Source organism: Lithobates pipiens, unplaced genomic scaffold, assembly GCF_037356315.1.
Source record: "Lithobates pipiens isolate NorthernLeopardFrog02 unplaced genomic scaffold, aLitPip1_a1.2 Scaffold_8, whole genome shotgun sequence".
NCBI classification, from domain to species: Eukaryota; Metazoa; Chordata; class Amphibia; order Anura; family Ranidae; genus Lithobates; species Lithobates pipiens.
Window position 1 is genome coordinate 530,668,903 of NW_027507903.1, and position 21,703 is coordinate 530,690,605.

Below are 21,703 nucleotides of genomic sequence, written 5' to 3' on the forward strand. Positions count from 1 at the left end.
GGAAAAGTCACTAATCTGTCAGGGACCGTATTAGCGGCAGGGAGAGGTTCCAGTTGAGTAGGGAAAGAGCATGGATATGCCACCCTTCTCGGAAGCTTCCTAGTTTTGGCCTAAACCTGCCAGGCTGCATTCTATCCCTTGAGACAGACGCTGTTTCACCTCAAGACCTACTGTTACAATCTTCGCTACATTCTGCCAGTGCACCCAGTCGGGTTGTGCTTTGTTGAACTTTAACGCCAATACAGTTCTGTTTCTGCAACCAAACTTACTGCCGCCACACACCACTTCACCTCCCCACAAACTTAAAAAAGAACTCCAGGTATGGATATTTTATACATAATTACATTGATCCAGTTCGGATTAGTAACTATGCATATACTATACCTGCCAGATCCCCCTGGAAGCTGGAAATCACTGAAGTAGATACCGCTAAATACCGCTACTTCAGTGATCTCCACTAGCTTCAGCATCCTGTGCTTGGCACTAGCACTATTAAGCATTTTCTGAATGAATGCAAAGTGTTCTCTGATTGGACAAGGTGGAGAGGCAGGGGGACATCTTGCAATCAGTGAACACCTTGCATTACTTTAGAAGATGGAACACAGTTTCGGAATGGCACGTGTGCAGAGCGGCCAACCTACTATGTTCAGAAAGAATGCAGCAAGGCTGCCGCTCAGAACAGGACCATGAAGAAAAGCGGTGTCTACTTTAGTGATTTCCCGCTTCCACAGGGATCCCGCAGGTACGGCATACGCATAGTTCATTCTTTTTTAATACGAGCTGGTACAAACTTTGTAAAAATGTGTATATTTTAAATGCATAACAAATTGTAACTGCTTTTTTTTTTTTAAAACAACCCATAAAAGAAAAACTCACTAGTAGCAGCCTATAGAATATCAGATAGAATATCAGTTTACTGTAGTAAACCATTGAAAGGCAATTTCTAATTGGTTGCTATTGGCTAATACAGGGGTCTCAAACTGGTGGCCCTCCAGCTGTTGCAAAACTCCCATCATGTCTCTGCCTGTGGGAGTCATGCTTGTAACTGTCAGCCTTGCAATGCATCATGGGACTTGAAGTTTTGCAACAGCTGGAGGGCTGCCAGTTTGAGACCCCTGGGCTAATACATCTTACTGCCATTAGAGCCTGTGTCACCAGGCTTTTGTTTGTGTCAGAACTGCTTCTTTCCCCATACAATTGAACGGGAATGAAAAAACAGCTTGAAACAGGTTAATGCAGCTTAAAAGAAGGTCAATTGCAGACCAGAAGGCGGTCAGAGCACCTTTTAAAAAAATTGTAATCATTTCAGAAGCATCTCAAACTGATCTGAAAGACAAGTAAAGCCCCATACACACTATCAGATTTATCAGACTATCGGAATTTCCGCCAGCAAAAGATTGAGAGTAGGTTCTCCATCAGAAATTCTGATCGTCTGTAGCAATTCCGACGCTCAAAATTCCTATGCATGCTCGGAAGCATTGAACTTCATTTTATCAGCTCATCGTAGTGTTGTACATCACCGTGTTCTTGATGGTCGAAAGTTTGGAGAACTTTTGTGTGACTGTGTGTATGCAAGCCAAGCCTGAGCGGAATTCCATCGGAAAAACCATCCAAGATATTTCCGACAGAAATTCCGCTCGTGTGTATGGGGCATAATGCTCTTAATAGCATTACATTTGCCAATCGACACAAGCCCTTGCTGCCTTACCAAAGGGACCTGTCTGAAAAAATTGAGACCCATGGATCTTTTTAAGGAGGTAAATAATAGAACTAAATGGAAAATATTAACAGAATCCCCCAAAAAATCTAGATCAGATGCACTTAAAAAAGGAGACATTTTAGGGAGATCCTCTGGCTGTAACAATGACGTTTCCTTAAGTAACACACTCTGAGACGTTCATGATTAATATTAATTTAAGGGCCTAAACTGTGGGATTCCCCTGTAATGTTTATGTGCTCATTGCTGGAAATGCGTCTACCATAGACCTATGCAGAAAGTACCTCTCATTTTATTAATGGACATCAGCCTCCTCCTTCTTCACCACCCCTAATTATCCATCCATTGTCATTGATCTGTGGTCCAATCTACTGTGCCTACCCATACCATGCTTATTACTGAATGATCCAGAATATTTAAAGGGCTACTCATCACTTAGCAGTCCCAAAATAACTGCATAAATGATTGGCTAAATGACCTCAAACTGTGGTTTCTTGAACTCTCTCTCCCTGTAGCTGTGCAGGGATAAAGAATCAGATGTATCATATTCCTTCTGTAGGACAAGTAAAGGAGCAGAGATTATATTAAGAGGAGACGTGCAGGAAACATTTATATAATTAGAAATCAGGGCATGTAGTTAATGATTTAGCAAAAAGGATGCTAGACTAACGTAAGGGATTTTTCAGGCCAGGTAGCAGAGATTATTACAGTAAGAGAATTCAAAGGACAGACAACATGTCGTTTAAGTTCAAAGGATTTCATTAATTCACATACCAGTTTTTATTTAATAATATATTGCAGAAACTTTTCTTCCCACATTGCTCCCAGTGTCCCTATTGCCCTTCACCTTCTTTCCCCCACCCTCCAACTCCTTGTTTTTCCTTCTCTTACCCCACACCATGGACATAATCTGCAGTGCAAAGAGCAGTGATGTATAACAGCTAATTACTTTTTATCTCCCAGCAGTCTTGTATAAAAAGACAAATGAAAGATGATTTATGATTGTTTTATTGTACAATAGCCATTCTTTTTTTTGCCTTATTAAAGTGTATGTCAAGCCAAATCCTTTTTTCTAGTTTTGGTTAGAGTGGGAAAGTATTATATAACCTCTGTCCAGTTTTTTTTTTTTTTTTACTGCTATTTAGGGTTTTGTTAAAAACAAAAAAGTATAAAACGAAGTATTTTTTTAGCCATTTGCCTTCACTGTTACACGTGTAGGCTTGTATAGATTTACCCAGTTAGTCAGTGATGGGAATTTCCTGCCTATGTCAGATCAGATAGAATGTTGTCAGTTATTATAATATGTGCTCTCTAGAGAGTTCTGTGGTTAATATAATCCATTGGATAAGGGGAATCCCTAATTATGCTGTGGTTCCCACATAGGAAATAAATGTTCCTATACCGACCTTATATTTTAAGACCTCAGAAATCCTAGGTCTTTATCCTAAAAACTAACACGCTTCTTGAATCAGGTGTATGATTGACCAATAATACCAACACAGAAAAAAGATAAGCGCCATCTAAGTGCAGTAGATTAAAAGCATTTATTAAAACATCAGTGATAAAAGCTTACAAGATAGTTGATAGAAACATACAAATCATATAAAGAAAAGGGCCTCTGTTTTCACATCCTGTGTAAACTTCTACAGCGATGGAATGGCTGGTAGCAGTGCTGAGCTGAGTCAGGTAAGTAGGTGTTAATGATCATCAATTTTTATATGTAGATTAAAGCACAGTAATTAATGTGTAAGTAAACCCCCCTATCGTTTTCAGCCAAGGAAGCTGCCATATGTGCCTCTGTTTAATCTACAACTTCCATGATGCTGCACATGTAATCAGTTATGACACCAGCCATTGGATGGTTTGACAGTTTGGTTGAGACCAAAACCAATAGGAGTGTTCCATTTCTGGCATGTGCTAGAAATTAAACTGTTTTATGGATGGGTTTACTTCTGCTTTAACTGAAACAGAAACAGCCGTGTAGGAGGCTTAACACTGGGTGAAGAACAGCCAAACTCTGCCACTAAGATGAGATTGTGGAAGACAGTTTTGTGTCACAGGTCATACACCACGGCAAGACTGAACGCAGAAGCAAGACACAAGGTAGTTATACTGCATCAGCAGGATCTCCCCCCAGCCAAAGACTTCAAAGCAGATTGGGGTTTCAAGATGTGCTGTTCAAGCTCTTTTGAAGATGCACAAAGAAACAAGCAATGTTGAGGACTGTAGATGCAGTGGTCAGCCAAGGACACTTAATGCAACAGATGAAAGACACATCATGCTTACTTCTCTTTGACATCAGAAGATATCCAGCAGTGTTATCAGCACAAAACTGGCAGAAACCAGTGGGACCCAGATACACCCATCTTCTGTCTGGCGCAATCTGGCCAGAAGTGGCCTTCGTGGATTCAACTATGCACAAAAAAGTAGGAACTGGGGTGCAAAAAATGTCAGCAGGTACTCCGGACTGATAAGCCAAAATGTGAAATATTTGGCTGTAGCAGGAGGCTGTTTGCTTGTCAAAGGGTTGGAGTGCAGTACAATAATAAGTGTCTGCAGACAACAGTGAAACAAAGAGATTCCTTGCAAGTTAGGGGCTGCATTTCTGCAAATGGAGTTGCAGATTTGCTGAGGATCAATGGTGTCCTCAATAGTCAAATACGTCATGATCATGCTATACCATCAGGGAGGCATGTGATTGGCCCAAAAGTCCTGGTCTTGTAATGGGGATGGCACTCACAGAACCCTGATCTCAATATCATTGACTGCCTGGGATTACATGAAGAGACAGAAGGATTTGAGGCAGCCTAAATCCATAGAAGATCTGTAGTTAATCCTCCAAGATATTTGGAACAATCTACCTTCCGAGTTCCCTCAAAAACCAAGTGCAAGTGTACCTTGAAGAATTTATGCTGTTTTGAAGGCAAAGAATGGTCACATCAATTATTGATTTGTTTTTGTCTTCTGTTCATTTACTGTCTACTTTGTTAATTTATAAAAGTAAACAATTAACACTTCTATTTCTGAAGGCAGAATTTATGATTTCTTGGCCATTTTTCAGAGAATATGAATGATAACACAAAAACTTTTCTTTCACTCATGGTTAGCGTTTGGCTGGAGCCATTTATTATTAATCAACTGTGTTTACTCTTTTTAAATCATAATGACAACAGAAACTACTCAAATGACCCTGATTAAAAGTTTACATACCCCATTTCTTAATACCGCGTATTGCCCCCTTAACATCAATGACAGCTTGAAGTCTTTTGTGGTATTTGTGGATGGGGCTCTTTATCCTCTCAGATGGTAAAGCTGCCCATTCCTCTTGACAAAAAGCCTCCAGTCCCTGTAAATTATTTGTCTGTTTTGCATGAACTGCACGTTTGAGATCTCCCTAGAGTGGCTCAATGATATTGAGGTCAGGAGACTGAGATGGCCACTTCAGAACCTTCATTTTATTCTGCTGATGTAGCCAATGACAGGTCAACTTGGCCTTGTGTTTTGGATCCTTATCATGTTGGAATGTCCAAGTACGTCCCATGTGCAGCTTCCTGACTGAAGAATGCAAATGTTCCTCTAGTATTTTTTGATTTCAAACTGCATTATCTTGCCATCAGTTTTGACCAAAGTTCCTGTGCCTTTGTAGCTCATCCCCAAAACATCACCGATCAGCATCCGTGTTTCACAGTAGGAATGGTGTACCTTTCATCATAGGCCTTGTTGACATTCCTCTCCAAATGTAGTGTTTATGGTTGTGGCCAAAAAGCAAAATTTTGGTCTTATCACTCCAAATGACTTTGTGCCAGAAGGTTTGAGGCTTGTCTCTGTGCTCTTTGGTGCATTGTAAGTGGGATACTTTGTGGCATTTGTGTAGTAATGGCTTTCTTCTGGCGACTTGACCATGCAGCCCATCTTTCTTTAAGTGCCTCTTCAATGTGCATCTTTAAACAGCCACACCACATGTTTTCAGAGTCCTGAATTTCACCTGAAGTTGTTTGTGGGTTTTTCTGACAATTGTGGCTGAAATTTTAGTTGGTCTACCTGACCGTGGTTTGATTTCAACAGAACCCATCATTTTCCACTTCTTGATTAGAGTTTGAACACTGCTGATTGGCATTCTCAATTTCTTGGATATATTTTTATATCCCTTTCCTGTTTTATACAGTTCAACTACCTTTTCCCGCAGATCCTTTGACAATTATTTTGCTTTCCCCATGATGCAGACTCCATAAATGTCAGTGCAGCATTGGATGAAAGATGCAAGGGTCTGTCAGGAGTCCAGAAATGTATTGACCTTTCATACACACACACTAATTACAAGCAAACAGATCACAGATGAGGATGGTTACCTTTAATAGCTATTCAAACCCCACTGGATAAATGAAAAGATTTACAGACCAGGAGCATGCAGTCAGGGGAGGCTGCCATGAAAAAAAAAAAAAAATAATTAAAAAATCGAACTTTGAGGGTCATAGCTCTGAGACCTGGGGTCATAGATACATACTTAGGAGTGTGTAGCCTAAGTGCTACCCCACCACTGGTAAAAATGTGGGGCTCCTACGACCTATGGTTCCAGAGATATGGGGCTCCTTGCACAGCCTGTCAGAAACAAAATAAAGAGCAGCCACTTTAAATACAAGCTGACATACTCTGCAGTAGACTGAGAGGTTGAGCTCACAGTGCAGTACCATTGGTCCCAGCTGTCCAATAAAAATGCTACAGTGGAGGCATGCCTCTCACTGCAGTGTCATAGAAGAGGGCATGTGTCTAAAAGACAAATGCTCCCTTTCAGCCCAGCCCTTTTAAATAGAAAGAAATAACGTGTTTATGTGTATAAGATTTAACCACAATCCCATGTTTTTCTCACACAGTTAAGAGGGAGAATGAGAATCTGCTGTTTGCTGAAAAGGTACTCTTATATTCAAGCTAAATTATATATTTATAGGCTATATGTTATAACATTATCCGGCTATACCATATGTGTGTTGATCCAGGTTGCGTCCTTCAACTAAACCTCCAGGCTCCATCAGAGAAGCCAGCCTTACGCACAGCCTTCTCCTGAAGAGTCCCCCCCTGGGGTTCCTCAGTTGCTGGGCCTCTCCCTTCAGAGGAGATGGCACTGAACCACCCTTGGATCAGTAGGCCCCAAAATCCAATCAGGCCGGTCCCTGCAGTTGCGTCACCTCGGGCCAGCCGGCCCCAAAACTTAGGATGCATGGTTCCACACCCCAGGCCAGGAGGGCCATGGGGCTGGGTCAGGAGGACCACCAGAACTGAACAGGCAGAAAATAAAATGCTCCAACCCAGAACCACGTGGTGTGCGTACCTTAAATACCACCCCCCCAGAATGCACAGCAGGAAAACACTCCCACTGGGCTGGTTCAGAGAGAACTAGTGGCATTCAATGCACCCAGCTTGACTGCGTTTCTACTCTTGGCGGCAGTGACAGCAACACCTGCGGTCAGGGAGAACCCAGTGCAACCCAGCTGGACTGGTACTGAAACCAGAAATTTTGAGAAATAGTCCTGAAACCCAACTGTGGTTTCAGGCAAATTAACTTTAGAAAAAAACATAGCGCCTGCTCATCAGCAGCCAACGCTACAGTAAATCACCTTAAAAACAATATATAATTATTTGTATATTACTTATGGTAATTAACCCCTTGTCATCCAGGCCAATTCTGACACTTATATCCTACATGTAAAAATCAGATTTTTTTTGCTAGGAAATTACTCAGAACCCCCAAACATTATATATATTGTTTTAGCAGACACCCTATGGAATAAAATGGTGGTCGTTGCAACCTTTTATTTCCCGGTATTTGCGCAGCAATTTTTTAAAACGTTTCATGAATTAAAGAAAACAACACTAATGTTAACCCGATTTTTTTTGTATAATGTGAAAGATGATGTTATGCCAAATAAATAGATACCTAACATGTCCCACTTTAAAATTGCACACACTTGTAGAATGGTGCCGAGCCTCAGTGATTATAAATCTCCATAGGAGACGCTTAAACATTTTTTACAAGTTACATGTTAAGTTACAGAGGAGGTCTAGTGCTAGAATTATTGCTCCCACTCTAACGATCACGTAATGTGTAACCTGTGTGTATATGGCTCTGATACTAGCCAGTGCCTCACCAGCCACTGACCTCACCACACGTCCCTGTCACAGACAGGTAACCTCATTTTGTCAACACCACAGTAAAACTTTTCCTCTAGCTGAGCAAGATCACAAGCCCAAACTAATATCAGAAAAAAATGTATAAATGTTATGGCTGGTGACACAAAGCTTCTACCCTTCCCAATACACCCTGCTCAGTTTCCTGCTATATTCTACTGGTTGATAATGTTGCGGTGTCATTTAATGCATGTAAGAAAAGGGCATAAATTACCATCCCTGTCTGTACCAAACCTCTGGAAGCTTCTCACTTTCCACAGCCCAATTACAATTTGATCCTTCACATCTTCTTCTTCCCACCCTCTTCCAGATGTGTGAGGGTGCTCATGCAACCTGCTGCCACATCTTCCCTATTTCAAAGAGCACACTGGAGACATCATTATGTGCTCCTGCCTCCACTGAAGTCTAAGTTTCCCTATCATTTCTTTCTCAAATACTGATTGCTCTTTTGCCTGACCTAAAAAAAGGCCTTTGTGCAATACCAAATGCTACAAGAATTTCATACTGGTCTACCAAACATATGTCTGGTCAAAAATTAATTAGGAAGGAGAACTGCAGTCTGACTCAAAGAAAGACTGTTCACATTACATTCAGATGTTCTTTTCATTTAAAGTGGTGAATGCCCATTTTTTTCCCTAGCTCAGAAGATGATTTCCAGTAGTTTTATCAGGACGCTAATTGAGGGGAAATCTCTGAAACTGAGATAAAAAATAAATAAATAACTTTTTATCTTCATAGAGAAGCTCTTTTGGGGTCTGCACTGCTGTCATTGTAACTGAAATTTCAGCTTAGTTTCCCTCACACAGACAGTTCCTAGTGGAAGAGAATCTCCCAAGCAGGAGAAAAGACAATAATTAAAAACCTGACCAAGGATATAACCCCTTTCTACTAAAAAACTAACCTTAATTCGGTCCAATAATGTATATTGCACCTTTCTTCAGGGGCAGGTTTTTAAAAAAAATTGAAACTTTGTTTTCAGCTATAACATAAATGCATGACTGCTGATGCGCAATGGGCTTAGGTCCCAATTAACCTAACCCCAAGGGATCAAATCCCCCACCACCCTTGCCCTTTACCCCATTACAATAAGACACTTACAACCATTAGGTTGGAAAGGGCAAGGCCACAACTTTATTAAATTCCAACACATAACATGTAAACATATTCAACCAGTGCCAGTCCCCTGCTCTGTGTCTCGAATTTGAACTTGGTTACTCTTAACAACTACATTCCTTTTTGTCTTGCAGAGTTAACCCTTTTTTGTGGTTTTACTTCATACCTCTTTGTGCTTTACATACCCTGGTTCTTGTAGATACTCCAGAACCAACATGTACCCTTTTGAAAAACTTCAGACCAGGCTTGGAATAGTTAATGTAACTTTACTGAAGATAATTCAACATTACAATACAACAAGAAAAAGTCCAATTCCTAATTCTAACTATGGTTGTGTGGCTGTCCAGGCATACCTCCATGAGGTGATAGTCCATGCTGGTATTCTCCATGGCTTGGATGTCCTCCAGAAAACCCAGTGCCTTTAGTGGACAGCAAGGTGCAGCAGTCCTTCTCCTAGCTGGAGATTACATCTTCAGTCTTGTCTGTGTCTTCTTCTCATGCAGCAGCTATCTGTGTGCAGAGCCTTTCCCTCTTTTATTTACAGCACAGGGGAGAGGGCAGAGCTCAAAAAGACTGGAAACTGCAGAGACAAGTTTACCCCACTCCCAAGTGTGGGTAGCCTCTCTTATTTGCTAACATAAAACATTCCCCCTGTAGGCAACCTGCCTACATGTTGACTTTCTAAAGAGACCACTTCATGAAGTACCATAAAGGAAGCCCACTTCCAGGGACCCCTTATCTGATTGGGTTCATTGGCCATAGTCATTGCTGTATGCATGCTGTTCTAGGAAAACCTGAATGATGATGCATTTTGGTGGAAGCCTGGCTTGATTTAGCTATGTAAGGTGGCAAAAGGTCTGTCCAATATGCATGGTTGCTTTTCACCTGTACAGGGCATCAGACAAGGTAATGGAGAGATCTTGTTTCCTGAACTATAGAGTCTAATGACTCCTTTTAACACCCCCTGCACCCACTTATCTCTACAGTTCTCTGAATCTATCCATATCCAGAGGTAGACGGAGGGAAAAAAATAAAGACAAGTTTGTAATCTAATTTTGATCTAGTTCTAAATTGTAGTGTAACCACATACATAAATTGTGTGTTTAAGCAGTTTAGCTACAATATCCACCTCCACGTTATTTTTATTACCCTCTGCTTTGTTTGTTTTTCTGCTACCCCAAGAAGCTTTTATTCTTACCCATACTCCCACTCCCACTCCCATTCTGCTTCCTCAGATAAATCACTTGTATTATCATGCTGTGTAATGTGTAAACAGTAGTGTCCCCTACAAACTATTTCCCTTTCTCAGCATTTAGACATAAGGTATTGCTTTTAATGGAGCAGGGATCCTATTTGTATAATGCAGAATAGATTCCACTGTCTAGAGCTTTTATCCATTTAAACATCTTTAATATTTTACATTGAAAGAAAGAGGAATCAATCTCCGCTGTATCTTAGCTCTCATTCTGGGGCTCAGATAACAGCACTGGCAGAATTGCTGAGAGAGAAATTCAGAGAAGGCAAAAAATATATGATGGTGAGGGGAAAGACGAGCGGGATGACCAAGAGACTTTGAGCAAGGAAAAAAGGAAGTCATAAATATAACGCAAACTATAAAGAGAGTATTAGAAAGGTACAAACATCAGCAATGTTTAGTGGGGAATAAGAAAAAAAAAAGGAATTCATTAAAGGGGCCTGTCAAGAGAGAAACATGGTTGCTAATTTAATATTGAAGGTGCAGCTAAGGCTGTCATCCTTATCCTTGCCTTGTGGAGTGACTGATCATGATCAAGCTTGTTCCAACGCTTATCTGGCTGGACATTGTTTAGTTCTCGTTCAGTGACTCACCAAGTATTGATGCAAGGATAATAATGAAAGCCCAAAGCTAGCACCTTCAAAACCAAGTCAAGAAATTGCACCTTGTATATTTTTTCTAGACAGGTTAACTTAAACAAGGACTTCTTAGGCTAAAATAAAAATATGAAATAAAGTACCCATTGCAAAGATAGCTTATCCTCATTTTTTTCTGACACCAACAATCTCCACTGTATTGACGAGGAATCACCAGCTGAAGAATCTTCAGAATCCAACATTTCTGAGAGTATCAATTTCCTGTTCCTCCACAAAACGCTGTGGTTTCTCTTGCCGGACCTTATGCCGCTACAGGATACAGTATTGATATAGAGCTGGCAAGTAGAACTGCAGAACTCAGGGCAGAGCCAAGAATACAACATTTTTAAAAATGTTAGCTTGTGAGGCACAGGGGAAAACAGCAAGAAGGGTGAATATTAGTAACTAGCATTTTGTTTTTCAGTAAAAAGTTAGATATGGTCAGTTGCTTTCTTCTTTTTTTCCCAATTCTTTATTTAAATAAGGCATACAGTAATACAGAAACCCAAACACAGGTGTATATAAAGCGTAACACTTCCACTTGCTTAATTATATTCACAAACATCACAATGTAGTAAAGAATACACCAATAACTACAGGAAAGATAATGTACTTCTAGGAAGTCTCTGCATCCTGCACTGCATTCTAGACGGTATTCACTGTTTTATTAAGATGTAGAAAGAGCAGGGATGATCCTAAGGGCCTAACAGCAAAAGAGAACAATAAGAAAAGAGAAGAAAGGGGGGGGTTGAAGGGGGGAGAAAAAAAAGGGGGGACCACCCGCCAGTCACTCCTTCCAGGCCCGAGGAGCCCACACATTTATCCCCACTCCAAGGGGGATAAAGTCACCAATTTTGCATGTTCCTCAGAATAAACAAACTCGTGCCAATAAAACCATTTTTTTTACATTTCTCTTGAAGGCCCTTCTCTGTGGCCACCAAGTCCTCCATTGCATCAATTTCGGCTACTTTTTTCAACCAGACAGCCACCGACAACGGCTGTGTCTGCTTTCAGAGCAGTGGGCAGCTCTTCGCAGCTGTGATCAGGAGGGGCAAAATGGATCTCCTATAGATCTTACTTGGAATCCCATGGTGGTGCAGGAGGAAGAATGCGGGAGGTCAGTTGCTTTTATTAAAAGTCATTCTGATCCTTTTATGTTGTATGATCCTCTTCTTACACTAAAACCTGAATTTTTACTGAGTTTGTCCATTCCAAATGGCAGAGCTTACAGGACCTCCATGGAATCTCCATAGACAATGTGTTTTAAAATGTGAATTTGGATTCAATACAGAATAAATGTGAATGAGCAGTGAGGGGTCCCAATTAAGAGAGAGACGTGAATGTTTGATTTATTCCATCATCTTTGCATGAGTCAAAAACCCTCAGACTCTCAAAACTGCTCAGACTCCCCAAAATGCTGACCATGGATGTTGGTTGGATGACATGATTTTCTGTTTAGAGAAAATAGTGAACAGCTGAAAAGAATCAAACTGACTTTCTGTTGGTACTCCTAGCCATGACGATCCTGAGCTGCTTTATCTGTATATAAGGGTAGGATGGGTGGGATGGTCATCAAGTCCTCCATGTTTTCCCTCTCATTGGGTGCCAATCAAAGGTCATATGAGAGGTTTACCCCAGGGTACCCTAACACCAAACATTGAACCGGATCACTAACCCTTGCACGTAGGACCAGACGGGAGCCGCGGTCATGTGAAAAGTAAAAAATTTAAGGCAGCCTCCTAACTCAGAGATGAGCCACATGTGTGCAGTACACAAAGTACAGAGTTCCTCCTTAAGCTGCTTCACTCCATGCCCTACACCAGGGGTGTCCAAATGATTTCTGAACTGATCCCTGAGCCCTCTGATGTGGCCCGTGAGCTCCTGCTCTGGGATGGCAGGTCAGCAAGTACAGATCACGGGTTCCTGGCCTGCCATCCCACAGCATCAATGTTGGGAATGGGGCCAGCAGTAGAGGAAGCATGCGGCTGCAGTACAGAGCAGAGCCAATGCTTCCTGTATAGCGCCGGCTCCTGTCAAAGGCAGAGTGATACCAAATACACTCCACCTGAGACAGCAACAGCTGGCGATACCTGTAGGTTAATTCCTGAAGTGAAGAGTGTTTTTAAAGGTTAAAATTACATAGCAATGGGCATATCTGTTCTAATACTGCATTAGTTACTCTGGGCTGCTTTCAAACTGATCCATAGGTTCAGCTCAGTGCACCTGCAGGTTACCTGCACTGAGCCATAGACTTCTGTTATTACCTGTGGGCTTTCTGCGCTTTCTGAAAGTGCACCAAAACTCCTGAATGCAGCTGCAGAATGTAATAGAATTATATGGCAAAGTGCAGCTAATCCGCAGGAAAGCCACAGGTGTACTGTGCTGCACCTTCAGTGTGGGTAAACTGCAGAGTAACAGTGTGAAACCAGCCTTAGGCCCCTTTCACAGGATCGTTTCGATCGGATCCGCCTGTCACTTTTTCAGGCAGACCCAATCGGAGGCTCAATTCACCTCTATGGTGGACGTGTGTCCTTTTACACTCGCCTACCTCCAATCCAATCCGCTAAAAAAAAAACAGAAGGGGGTCTGCCCCCTTCTGTCTGGGTGGATTGGATCAAAGTGCCCATAGAGTAGTGTGAGCTGTGTCTGTGTCTGCTCTGCATATGCATATGGACCTGTCATCTGCCTGCTTTGCTCATTGTATCCGGCAAACAGTTACCAAGTCGCTTAGGTGGCCCTGTCCTACACACTGATGTATGTGTTGCATTCAGAGGGACAGGCTGAGCCTCTGCCCACTCCACCCAAAAAAAATATGTTTTTCAGGAGCAGTGATTCTAAGAATGCTTAAAGCGGGATTCCACCCTAAAGTGGAACCTCCGCTGATCGGATCCCTCCCCCCCTCCGGTGTCACAATTGACACCTTTCAGGGGGGAGGGGGGTGGAGATACCTGTCAAAGACAGGTATTTACACCCACTTCCGGGCATAGACTCCCGTGGGAGTCTACGCCATTTCCTGCCCTGCCGCGCTGTCTGCTGGGACACACACGGGTTCCAGTGACAGCGCAGAGATTTCCTATTGCGCGACGCGACTTGCGCATGCGCAGTAGGGAACCGGGAAGTGAAGCCGATTCGCTTCACTTCCTGATTCCCTCACCTAGAATGGTGGCGGCAGCAGCCGAGAGCCGAGCGATCGATTGGCCTCGGCTGCCGGCATCGCTGGAACCCGGGACAGGTGAGTGTCCATTTATTAAAAGTCAGCAGCTGTAGTATTTATAGCTGCTGGCTTTTAATGTTTATTTTTTTTGGTGGAATCCCTCTTTAAAGTGAAACAATAAAAATGAAATATTCCTTTAAATATCATGCCTGGGGGTCCCCTTAGTCTGCCTTTAAAGTAGAGCATCTGTCTTATGTGTTTTACAGTCCCACTGCAAAATTACATTTCTAAAGGAAATATAATTGAAATTTGCTCGTGCCTGTAATGTATTTCTGGATCCTGGTAATATAGATAAAAATCAAGGAAAAAAATAGCATGGGTCACCCCCCCCCCCCCAGTCCATACCAGGCCCTTTGGGTCTGGTATGGATTTTAAGGGGAACTCCACAGCAAAAAAAAAAATTGGCATGGGGGTCCCCCAGAATTCATTCCAGACAAGCATGCAGCCTGGAGGACAGGATAGGGGGGCTGATGTAACTGGGAGACCCCACCCACCACTGAGGGCACATGATGTCAGAAGGGCCAAGGTTACTCGGTTACATCACCAGGTGGCCCCGCCCTTGCCTATATAACAGCTGTCACCGCTAAAAAGACAGCAGTTGGCGGGACGCCTCCCATCAAGGCAGAGCTTTTTTTTTCTATTTTTCTGGTCCGGCGGCACCGTGATTGAAGAAGGATGAACATCGTGGGACACTTTTATTTCTTTTTTAATAAAGGAATTGTCAAAAACTGTCTTTTGTGGTTATTACTTTTTGTACCCCATAGCCATTCACATTGGGGCGGCAGGATCTGGGGGGCTTCCATATTCTAAAAAGCCCCCCACCCACAGACCCCCACAGCCACCGGCAAGGGATGCTGGGATGAGGCCCTTGTCCCCATCAACATGGGGACAAGGTGCTTTGGGGGAGACCCCAAACCAAAGCACCCTTCCCATGTTGATAGAAACAAGGGCCTGGCATGGCCTGCCAGGCTGCTTGCTCAGATAAGGGCCTGGTATGGATTTTGGGGGACCCCTACACCATTTTGTTTTTTACATTTTGGAGTGGAGTTTCCCTTAAAATCCATACCAGACCTGAAGGGCCTGGTTTGGATTTTGGGGGGACCTCCACGACATTTTATTTTTAAATGTTAGTGCAGGGTTCCTCTTAACCACTTTAATACACTGTGGTATATATACTACACTGCCTGCACTGACTGAGTATAGAGTCCAAAGTGGACAACATTCCCAGCAAGTCTCCAGTCACATATGTTACCCGTGCATTTTTCCAAGCGTTCCCCGCAGCCCCCTTAGGATCCAGAACTCTTCCCTTTTATAGAACATAGGAGGGAGGCTGGACCCTAGAAAAACCGAGTAAAAGCAGCAAATATCTGGGCAGATATCATGTACCTGCCTACATGTAGTTCCCCACAACTCTAGATGTGATCTCAATTAGTGACCTCCTAATACTATCCAGGAAATGTTGTAACTATATTTCAGTCAGAAAAATCTCCTAATTTGCCAAAAGAGCAATCTGTCAGCATACAGATGTGGACCTGTAACTGGTGATTTATTTTTTAAATTTGTAGACACTGGGGCATTCATGCTGATCCTAGCTTCTACATCCTGTCCTTTCAAACTGTAGAAAGTGAGTAGCTAATATAGAGTCCATTGTCATACTCTGAAAACTGTTCTATCTGATCCCTTCCACAAAATAATGCCAGCCAACAGCTTACATGCTAGAGACTAAGAGAAACGCCTGATGTATTATTATTATTATTATTATTATTATTATTATACAGGAATTACCTGTATATAGCGCCGACAGTTTGCGCAGCGCTTTACAACATTATCACGTGAATTGAGCTTTTTCATTGTTAAGACTTAGACATGCTGTTTTTCTGAAACTGCACTGGTTCTATTTAGCCAGTTTATAGTGTTACAAAACCCACAACAGTAAAATCAGTTTGTATATGCAGTAAAGCATGCTTGTTATACTCACTGTTGAGCCTAAGGGGTTAATCCTCTGCATTGTGTAAAAAAGAATGCTTGATCTTGTCTTCTCTGATCCTCCCCTATGATTATCTTCCCCTTCCACTGTCCTCAGTCCAGCTCCTAATAAGACAGAGCCTTTGGAGTCACTCTGCATATGCTCAGTTTGGTGTAAATTGTCGGAGAGTTTTTTTTTTCTTTAGGGGGTGCATGTGATCAGCACAGAGCCAATCAGCACTGTCTAGACAGAAAGGCAAGGGTTGTTCAGCCTCATAGGACAGTCAGAATAAAATTAAAACTCCTCCTACAAGCTTTAACCAGACACTGATAGAAATCATAAGACTGATATATACTGCTGATGAGAAAAGGTATTTAGCTGTTTATATTTACTAAAATAATCTCATTTCCATGTACCGTGTACTGTGGGAGACCAGATATAGTGAATGAAGGGTTCTGGGTTTAGCAACATGTATTACAGCTTTCATCTGTCATAATCTGATGTCACAAGAGTTGATTCTATGTAATTTGCCTTCCTGTCTACCTACTCTGTATTCTGTCTTCCTTTCTGAATATTTGTATATACATCCAAATGGCCTGGCAACTGGTATTTCAGTAACAATTAATAATTCATGTTTTGTTAATTGGTGGAATGGACTGGTGAGGTACAGCTGTACCTGGTTCATGGGCAACCATGCTAGATTCTGTGTATGCGTACCAATGCTTTTAAAAAGTGGACTAAAGTTAAATACCCAGTCTTATGCCCTTTAAAATTCCCCATCTGACCCCCTACCAGCTATTGAAGAAAGCCCAGAGCAAATGGCAAGTCTAGCATGAAACTTAGCTTAGGCTTGCTGTTACACCTAAATTCAGCTACAAACACAGAAAATAATAGATTGAAAGCAAGTTTAACTAAAGGTTGCACCTTATGTGTAAAAACACCTTAAGCCACTCGTGTGTGCATCAAGCACAGTGAAAATGTTTTTCTTCCAACAGCCTAGTGATCAGGAAATCAGCTATGTGTTGGAAAATATTGTTTTATCCTGCGTAAGCCATTTCTGTTTTTAAAAAAATAATCTTAAAAACCCGGGACATGTTTTCATGAATGTTGCCTGTTATATACAGGAAGTTTCTTGACTAAAGTTGTACCCTAAGCCCTTGTACACACGGTTCGGAGATTCCGACTGTGTGTGGTCTCCATCGGACTGTTTCCGTTGGAGTATCCAACGGACCAAGTTTTCCAACTTTTTGGTAAAATTTTCAGACAAAATGCTCCGATCGGACATACTCCGATCATGTGTAGAGAATTCCAATCGGACAAAGTGCCACGCATGCTCAGATCAAATTCCTACATCAAAGCTATTGGCTACTAGCCTGATGGTAGTCCTGTTGTGATGAAATAACGTCATCACGTTCTGAACGATCGGACTTTCCGACAACTTCGTCCGACCGTGTGTATGCAACAGTTCCGACGGATTTGGTTGTCGGAAAGTCCGACCGTGTGTACGAGGGCTAACAGTTGACAGAATGTGTTCTTAGCAAGTTCCTAGAGTTTTCAGCTATTCATTATGGCGAGCCCCATAAGAAGTCTAATCTCAGAACGCTCACCTGCATTGGTCTACAACGCAAGGCATTCCTGCCATCCCACTATCCAATAGGCAGGTCACAATGGGCTACCATGGATAACTTACTAAATATACAATATCTATGAAAGAATGGTGTATGGATCCAGGAACACATCTTGTTGTGCCAATTTGTAAGGAATAATGTTAATTTTGAAACTCTTCTGTACATGACAGTTTCCCTTTGATACTGCTTTTAAACATACCAGTTTATGAATCTCTTTGAGTTTGTGCACATTAGAACTTCACTGGTTCAAGAAACAAATGCAATTAAAATGAATTACAATAATGCTTTAAATTGTAACAGTAAAAAAGAATAAAAGAGATTCTATCAGCGAGTAGTACTGCAGGACATGCCTGAGCATTTTATTAATTTGAATACAATATGTCCTGCTTACATCACTAGCTGCATTTGACCTTAGAAAAGAGCATGAACAGATTTTTCTCTTCCTCCCTCCTTCTCTCTCTCCCTCTCTCCCTCTCTCCTTTATCACCTCTTCTTATACACATTACTTCACGTGCAAAGCTGAAAAATTCTGCAGCTCACTTTTCAAAACCGCGGGCTTGCTGAGGTAAGTCTTTTTCTGTCTGAAGACCATCACTCCGTTGTCTCTATGGAAACCTTTATCTCAATCAATGCAAGTAACGGGAGAGTGGTACTCCTCTGTTCTCCACCCCATCCCACATCAGAGAGAGGGATGCATAGGGAAGGGAGGGGGAGAAGTTGATCAGAGCCAGCTAGTTATTCAGCATCCAATGGGACGTTGTTGAGCTGACTCCTACTGCACAACACTGTAGATAGTGATGTCCTGTAGCCTCTCTATAACCTAGCAAAACTGACCACTTCTGATCACTTGAGGAGCTTTTCAGTGGCTAATGCAAGTTCACCCAAGCACAGAAATGCTGACCTGAAGTAATTAGTACAGTTGATAAAGTTGTAAGCTTGGCACTCTGGCGCAATTCGCTTACAACCTGGAAGTTTGGGGGGTCTTAGTACCCACCCTAGAACCTTTCTTCTCCACCTGGAATTTTTGCACTGGTCAACTCTGGAGCCATAATACCGTATTTCTCATAGAGGATTTTTACTTGTGCATCAGAAGAGCTGGAGACCAGCGTGATTTGCATGCCCAGTGCCAAGGACCCCGTGCTGGGGGAAGCTGGCCAGCCATGGGGATCCATGGTATGGAGCTATTTGCCATTGCTGTGGTTATTGTACTGTTTATAGCTGTCCTCAAGCAATTTGGGATTCTGGAACCCATGTCAATGGAAGGTAATAAACTGCATCATTTACTTTACCCTTGCAAATATACTACAGCATGCATATGTTTATTTCCCTGAACTAATAAATATACTCTGCAACAATAACTATAATAGTTTTAGAGCTTGTAGTTAATTTGCTTTGCTATATGTATAAATTTTGCACTGAAACAACACAAATGCTTTTTTGTAAATTACGTTTTAAGAACGTGTGATGCCAGAAAACCGAATAAGTTGTTTTTCTCCCTTGCACTTAAATAATAACTTCTAAATGGAAGAGACAGGAAACACTGAGAGCTGGCATCTGTCTTAAAGCTTTTTATGTAGATCAATCTGTGTGGATGAGGGATGTGAATCAGCAGAGTGGATGAATTCAGGACACAGTTTATACTGTGCTTTAAATGAGGCCCAACTGCAGAGCACAAGAATTACTCAATGCAAAATAAGATCCGTGTGTAAAAGATACATATGATGCACATTAAACAATGTGTAATTATTGATCAACAAAACCTACCTACATCACAGGTTGTATATTACAGAGTATATCTGGATCTATACCTTGTTTCGGAAAATAGATAATTTACTAAGTTCACATCCCGAACAGAGCAAACGTGGTGAACTTTTTTCTAGTAGGATAATATGTTATAAAATTACGTAATGACAGTCATTAGCATTAGTATAAAATATGTTATGATTGGAACTTCTGAATTCAGAACGGAAACTTTTCTCATTTTCTTAATGAGAGATCATATTGCCGAAAATATAAAAATATAAAAACAAAAAATACATCTAAAGGTGTTTTTTTGTAGGAAACCCCTAGCTGTTAGACACATCAATAAAGGCCAGCAGCTCCAGTTGACATTGTCCTGGTCTCTGAATGACCAGGACAGTGGTGGAGCAGAGCAGGAACCACCCTGCCAATGGTCAATACTCAGGGGATCAAAGGCTGTCCCAATATTTCCTCCATCGTGGAAAACCACCCTTAAGCCTCTGTTGTTTATTAATAACATTCCCAATAGTTTTTATTTCATTTTTTTTCACCAGTGCTGACTGTTGTAGGAACCTGCAGATTGTGTTGGAAAAGAGTGACTATGCTCAATGTAGGATAGGTCTAAAGACTGCTGCTGGTTTAATTTATTCTCAAAAGAAAGTTCTGGGGCAGCAAAGTTCTGTTATAAATAGATTACATCGAAGCAAAACAACTGTGCATTTAGAGATGCTTAAAGAGAAGCAATTATGATTGGGCTAATGGAGAAATTTAAATGGTCAGTTTGCAGCTATTACAAGTGTGCAGATTCATCTATGAAAGATTAATAGTTCCCGTATATTCAGCTTTACATATTCCTGAGCCTGCCACTAGTGTACAAGAGGTCACCTTAAGCCTGAAATACCTAGCAAATTGTAGACTTCGGGTGACCTTTGATTGCTTTAGTAACAACAAATCTAATTGTTCTGTCCATTGATGCAATCAATGGGTAGTCTACACTCTAACCTCTGTTCTGTTTTCTCTGCTCCAGGCTGTAGGAGACTTTCAGGTCCCATGTTTCCATATTTCTAGGTGTTACAGATTTCTATTGATATCTTTGAGCATACCACATTATAAAGATATACTGTATATATAGGAGCTATCCCTACCTGGATCTTGGTCACACCAGGACTTTTAAGTATTAGAGTAGAGGAGCAGCTGTTTTCATGATTCACCTTCTCCTTCACTTTCATATCTCCACTAATCACTTGTTGGAGTTTCATGCAGTTTCCTTTTAAATACCGAATCAGTTGGTAGAGCCAATCTGCAAATTTTCAGTCATAATTTCTGTAATGATAGATTTTGTGAGAAGCACAAAAATCAGTATGTACTAGAGCAGTGGTCATCAACCCTGTCCTCAGGGCCCACCAACAGGCCAGGTTTGCAAGATAACTGAAATACATCACAGGTGATATCATTTTCTGCTCAGTAATTGCAGTATTCTAGTCTGCATCTCACCAAGGTAATACATAAAACCCGGGCCTGTTAGTGGGCCCTGAGGAAAGGGTTGATGACCACTGTACTAGAGAACATATATTTTACACAACAGAAAAAAAGTGAATTTTCTACACTGTTCCTAAGTTATTTGCTATAACAATGGTTAGCCACATGACTGTTATTTTCAGCTCTCATTGGCTGTCATTACATGTAAGGTTTCGCTTGCTATTATAAATTCTTCAAATGCTTTTTTTTCACCCATAGTAGAAAAATTGTGCACTTTCAAATGTGTGACAAAAGTTTGGGGAATACCCCTTTCTGTTCCAGCATGATTGTGCTCATGTACACAATGTCACGTCCATGAAGACATAGTATGACAAGTTTGATAACCCTGAACAGAGCCCTGACCTCAACTCTGGCCACAATCCAAAATCGTGCATTCCCAGAAAAGTGGAGGCTGTTACTTTCAAAATATTATTGTCTATTGGTTTGAAATGGGATATCCAAAAAGCTCATGTAGGTATTGATAAACGTTACCCATATAGAGTCTATGAAAAAAAACAATACAGCAATGGTGAGCAATAGCAAAGAGAATAAACTTGTTACACAATGCAGACATCAGTGACTCCCTTGTTTTAAATTATCTGGTGATTTAAAGGGTCAGTCCACACAAATTTATATTTTAGTAAAAAAAGAATGCCTGGAAGGCTGAGTCACCCCCTCCCATCTTATATGTCTTGCATATGCCAACACTTGTGCCCAACTTTTTTCCTTTCCAC

General features: G+C 41.5%; 1 protein-coding gene across 3 annotated transcripts in view; it reads left to right on the forward strand.

Moving 5' to 3' along the window:
• KCNIP3 (potassium voltage-gated channel interacting protein 3) overlaps positions 1-21,703 on the forward strand; it is a 227,157-nt gene that overhangs the window by 118,435 nt on the left and 87,019 nt on the right. The window contains exon 1 of one of the 3 annotated variants that reach the window (XM_077469520.1): positions 18,431-18,974. The exons of the other annotated variants lie outside the window; for them this stretch is intronic. Coding sequence (XP_077325646.1) covers positions 18,872-18,974 — 103 coding nt within the window. The 5' untranslated portion in view covers positions 18,431-18,871. Of the gene's footprint in view, positions 1-18,430; positions 18,975-21,703 lie in introns of those variants that run through there. 3 annotated transcript variants of the gene reach the window in all.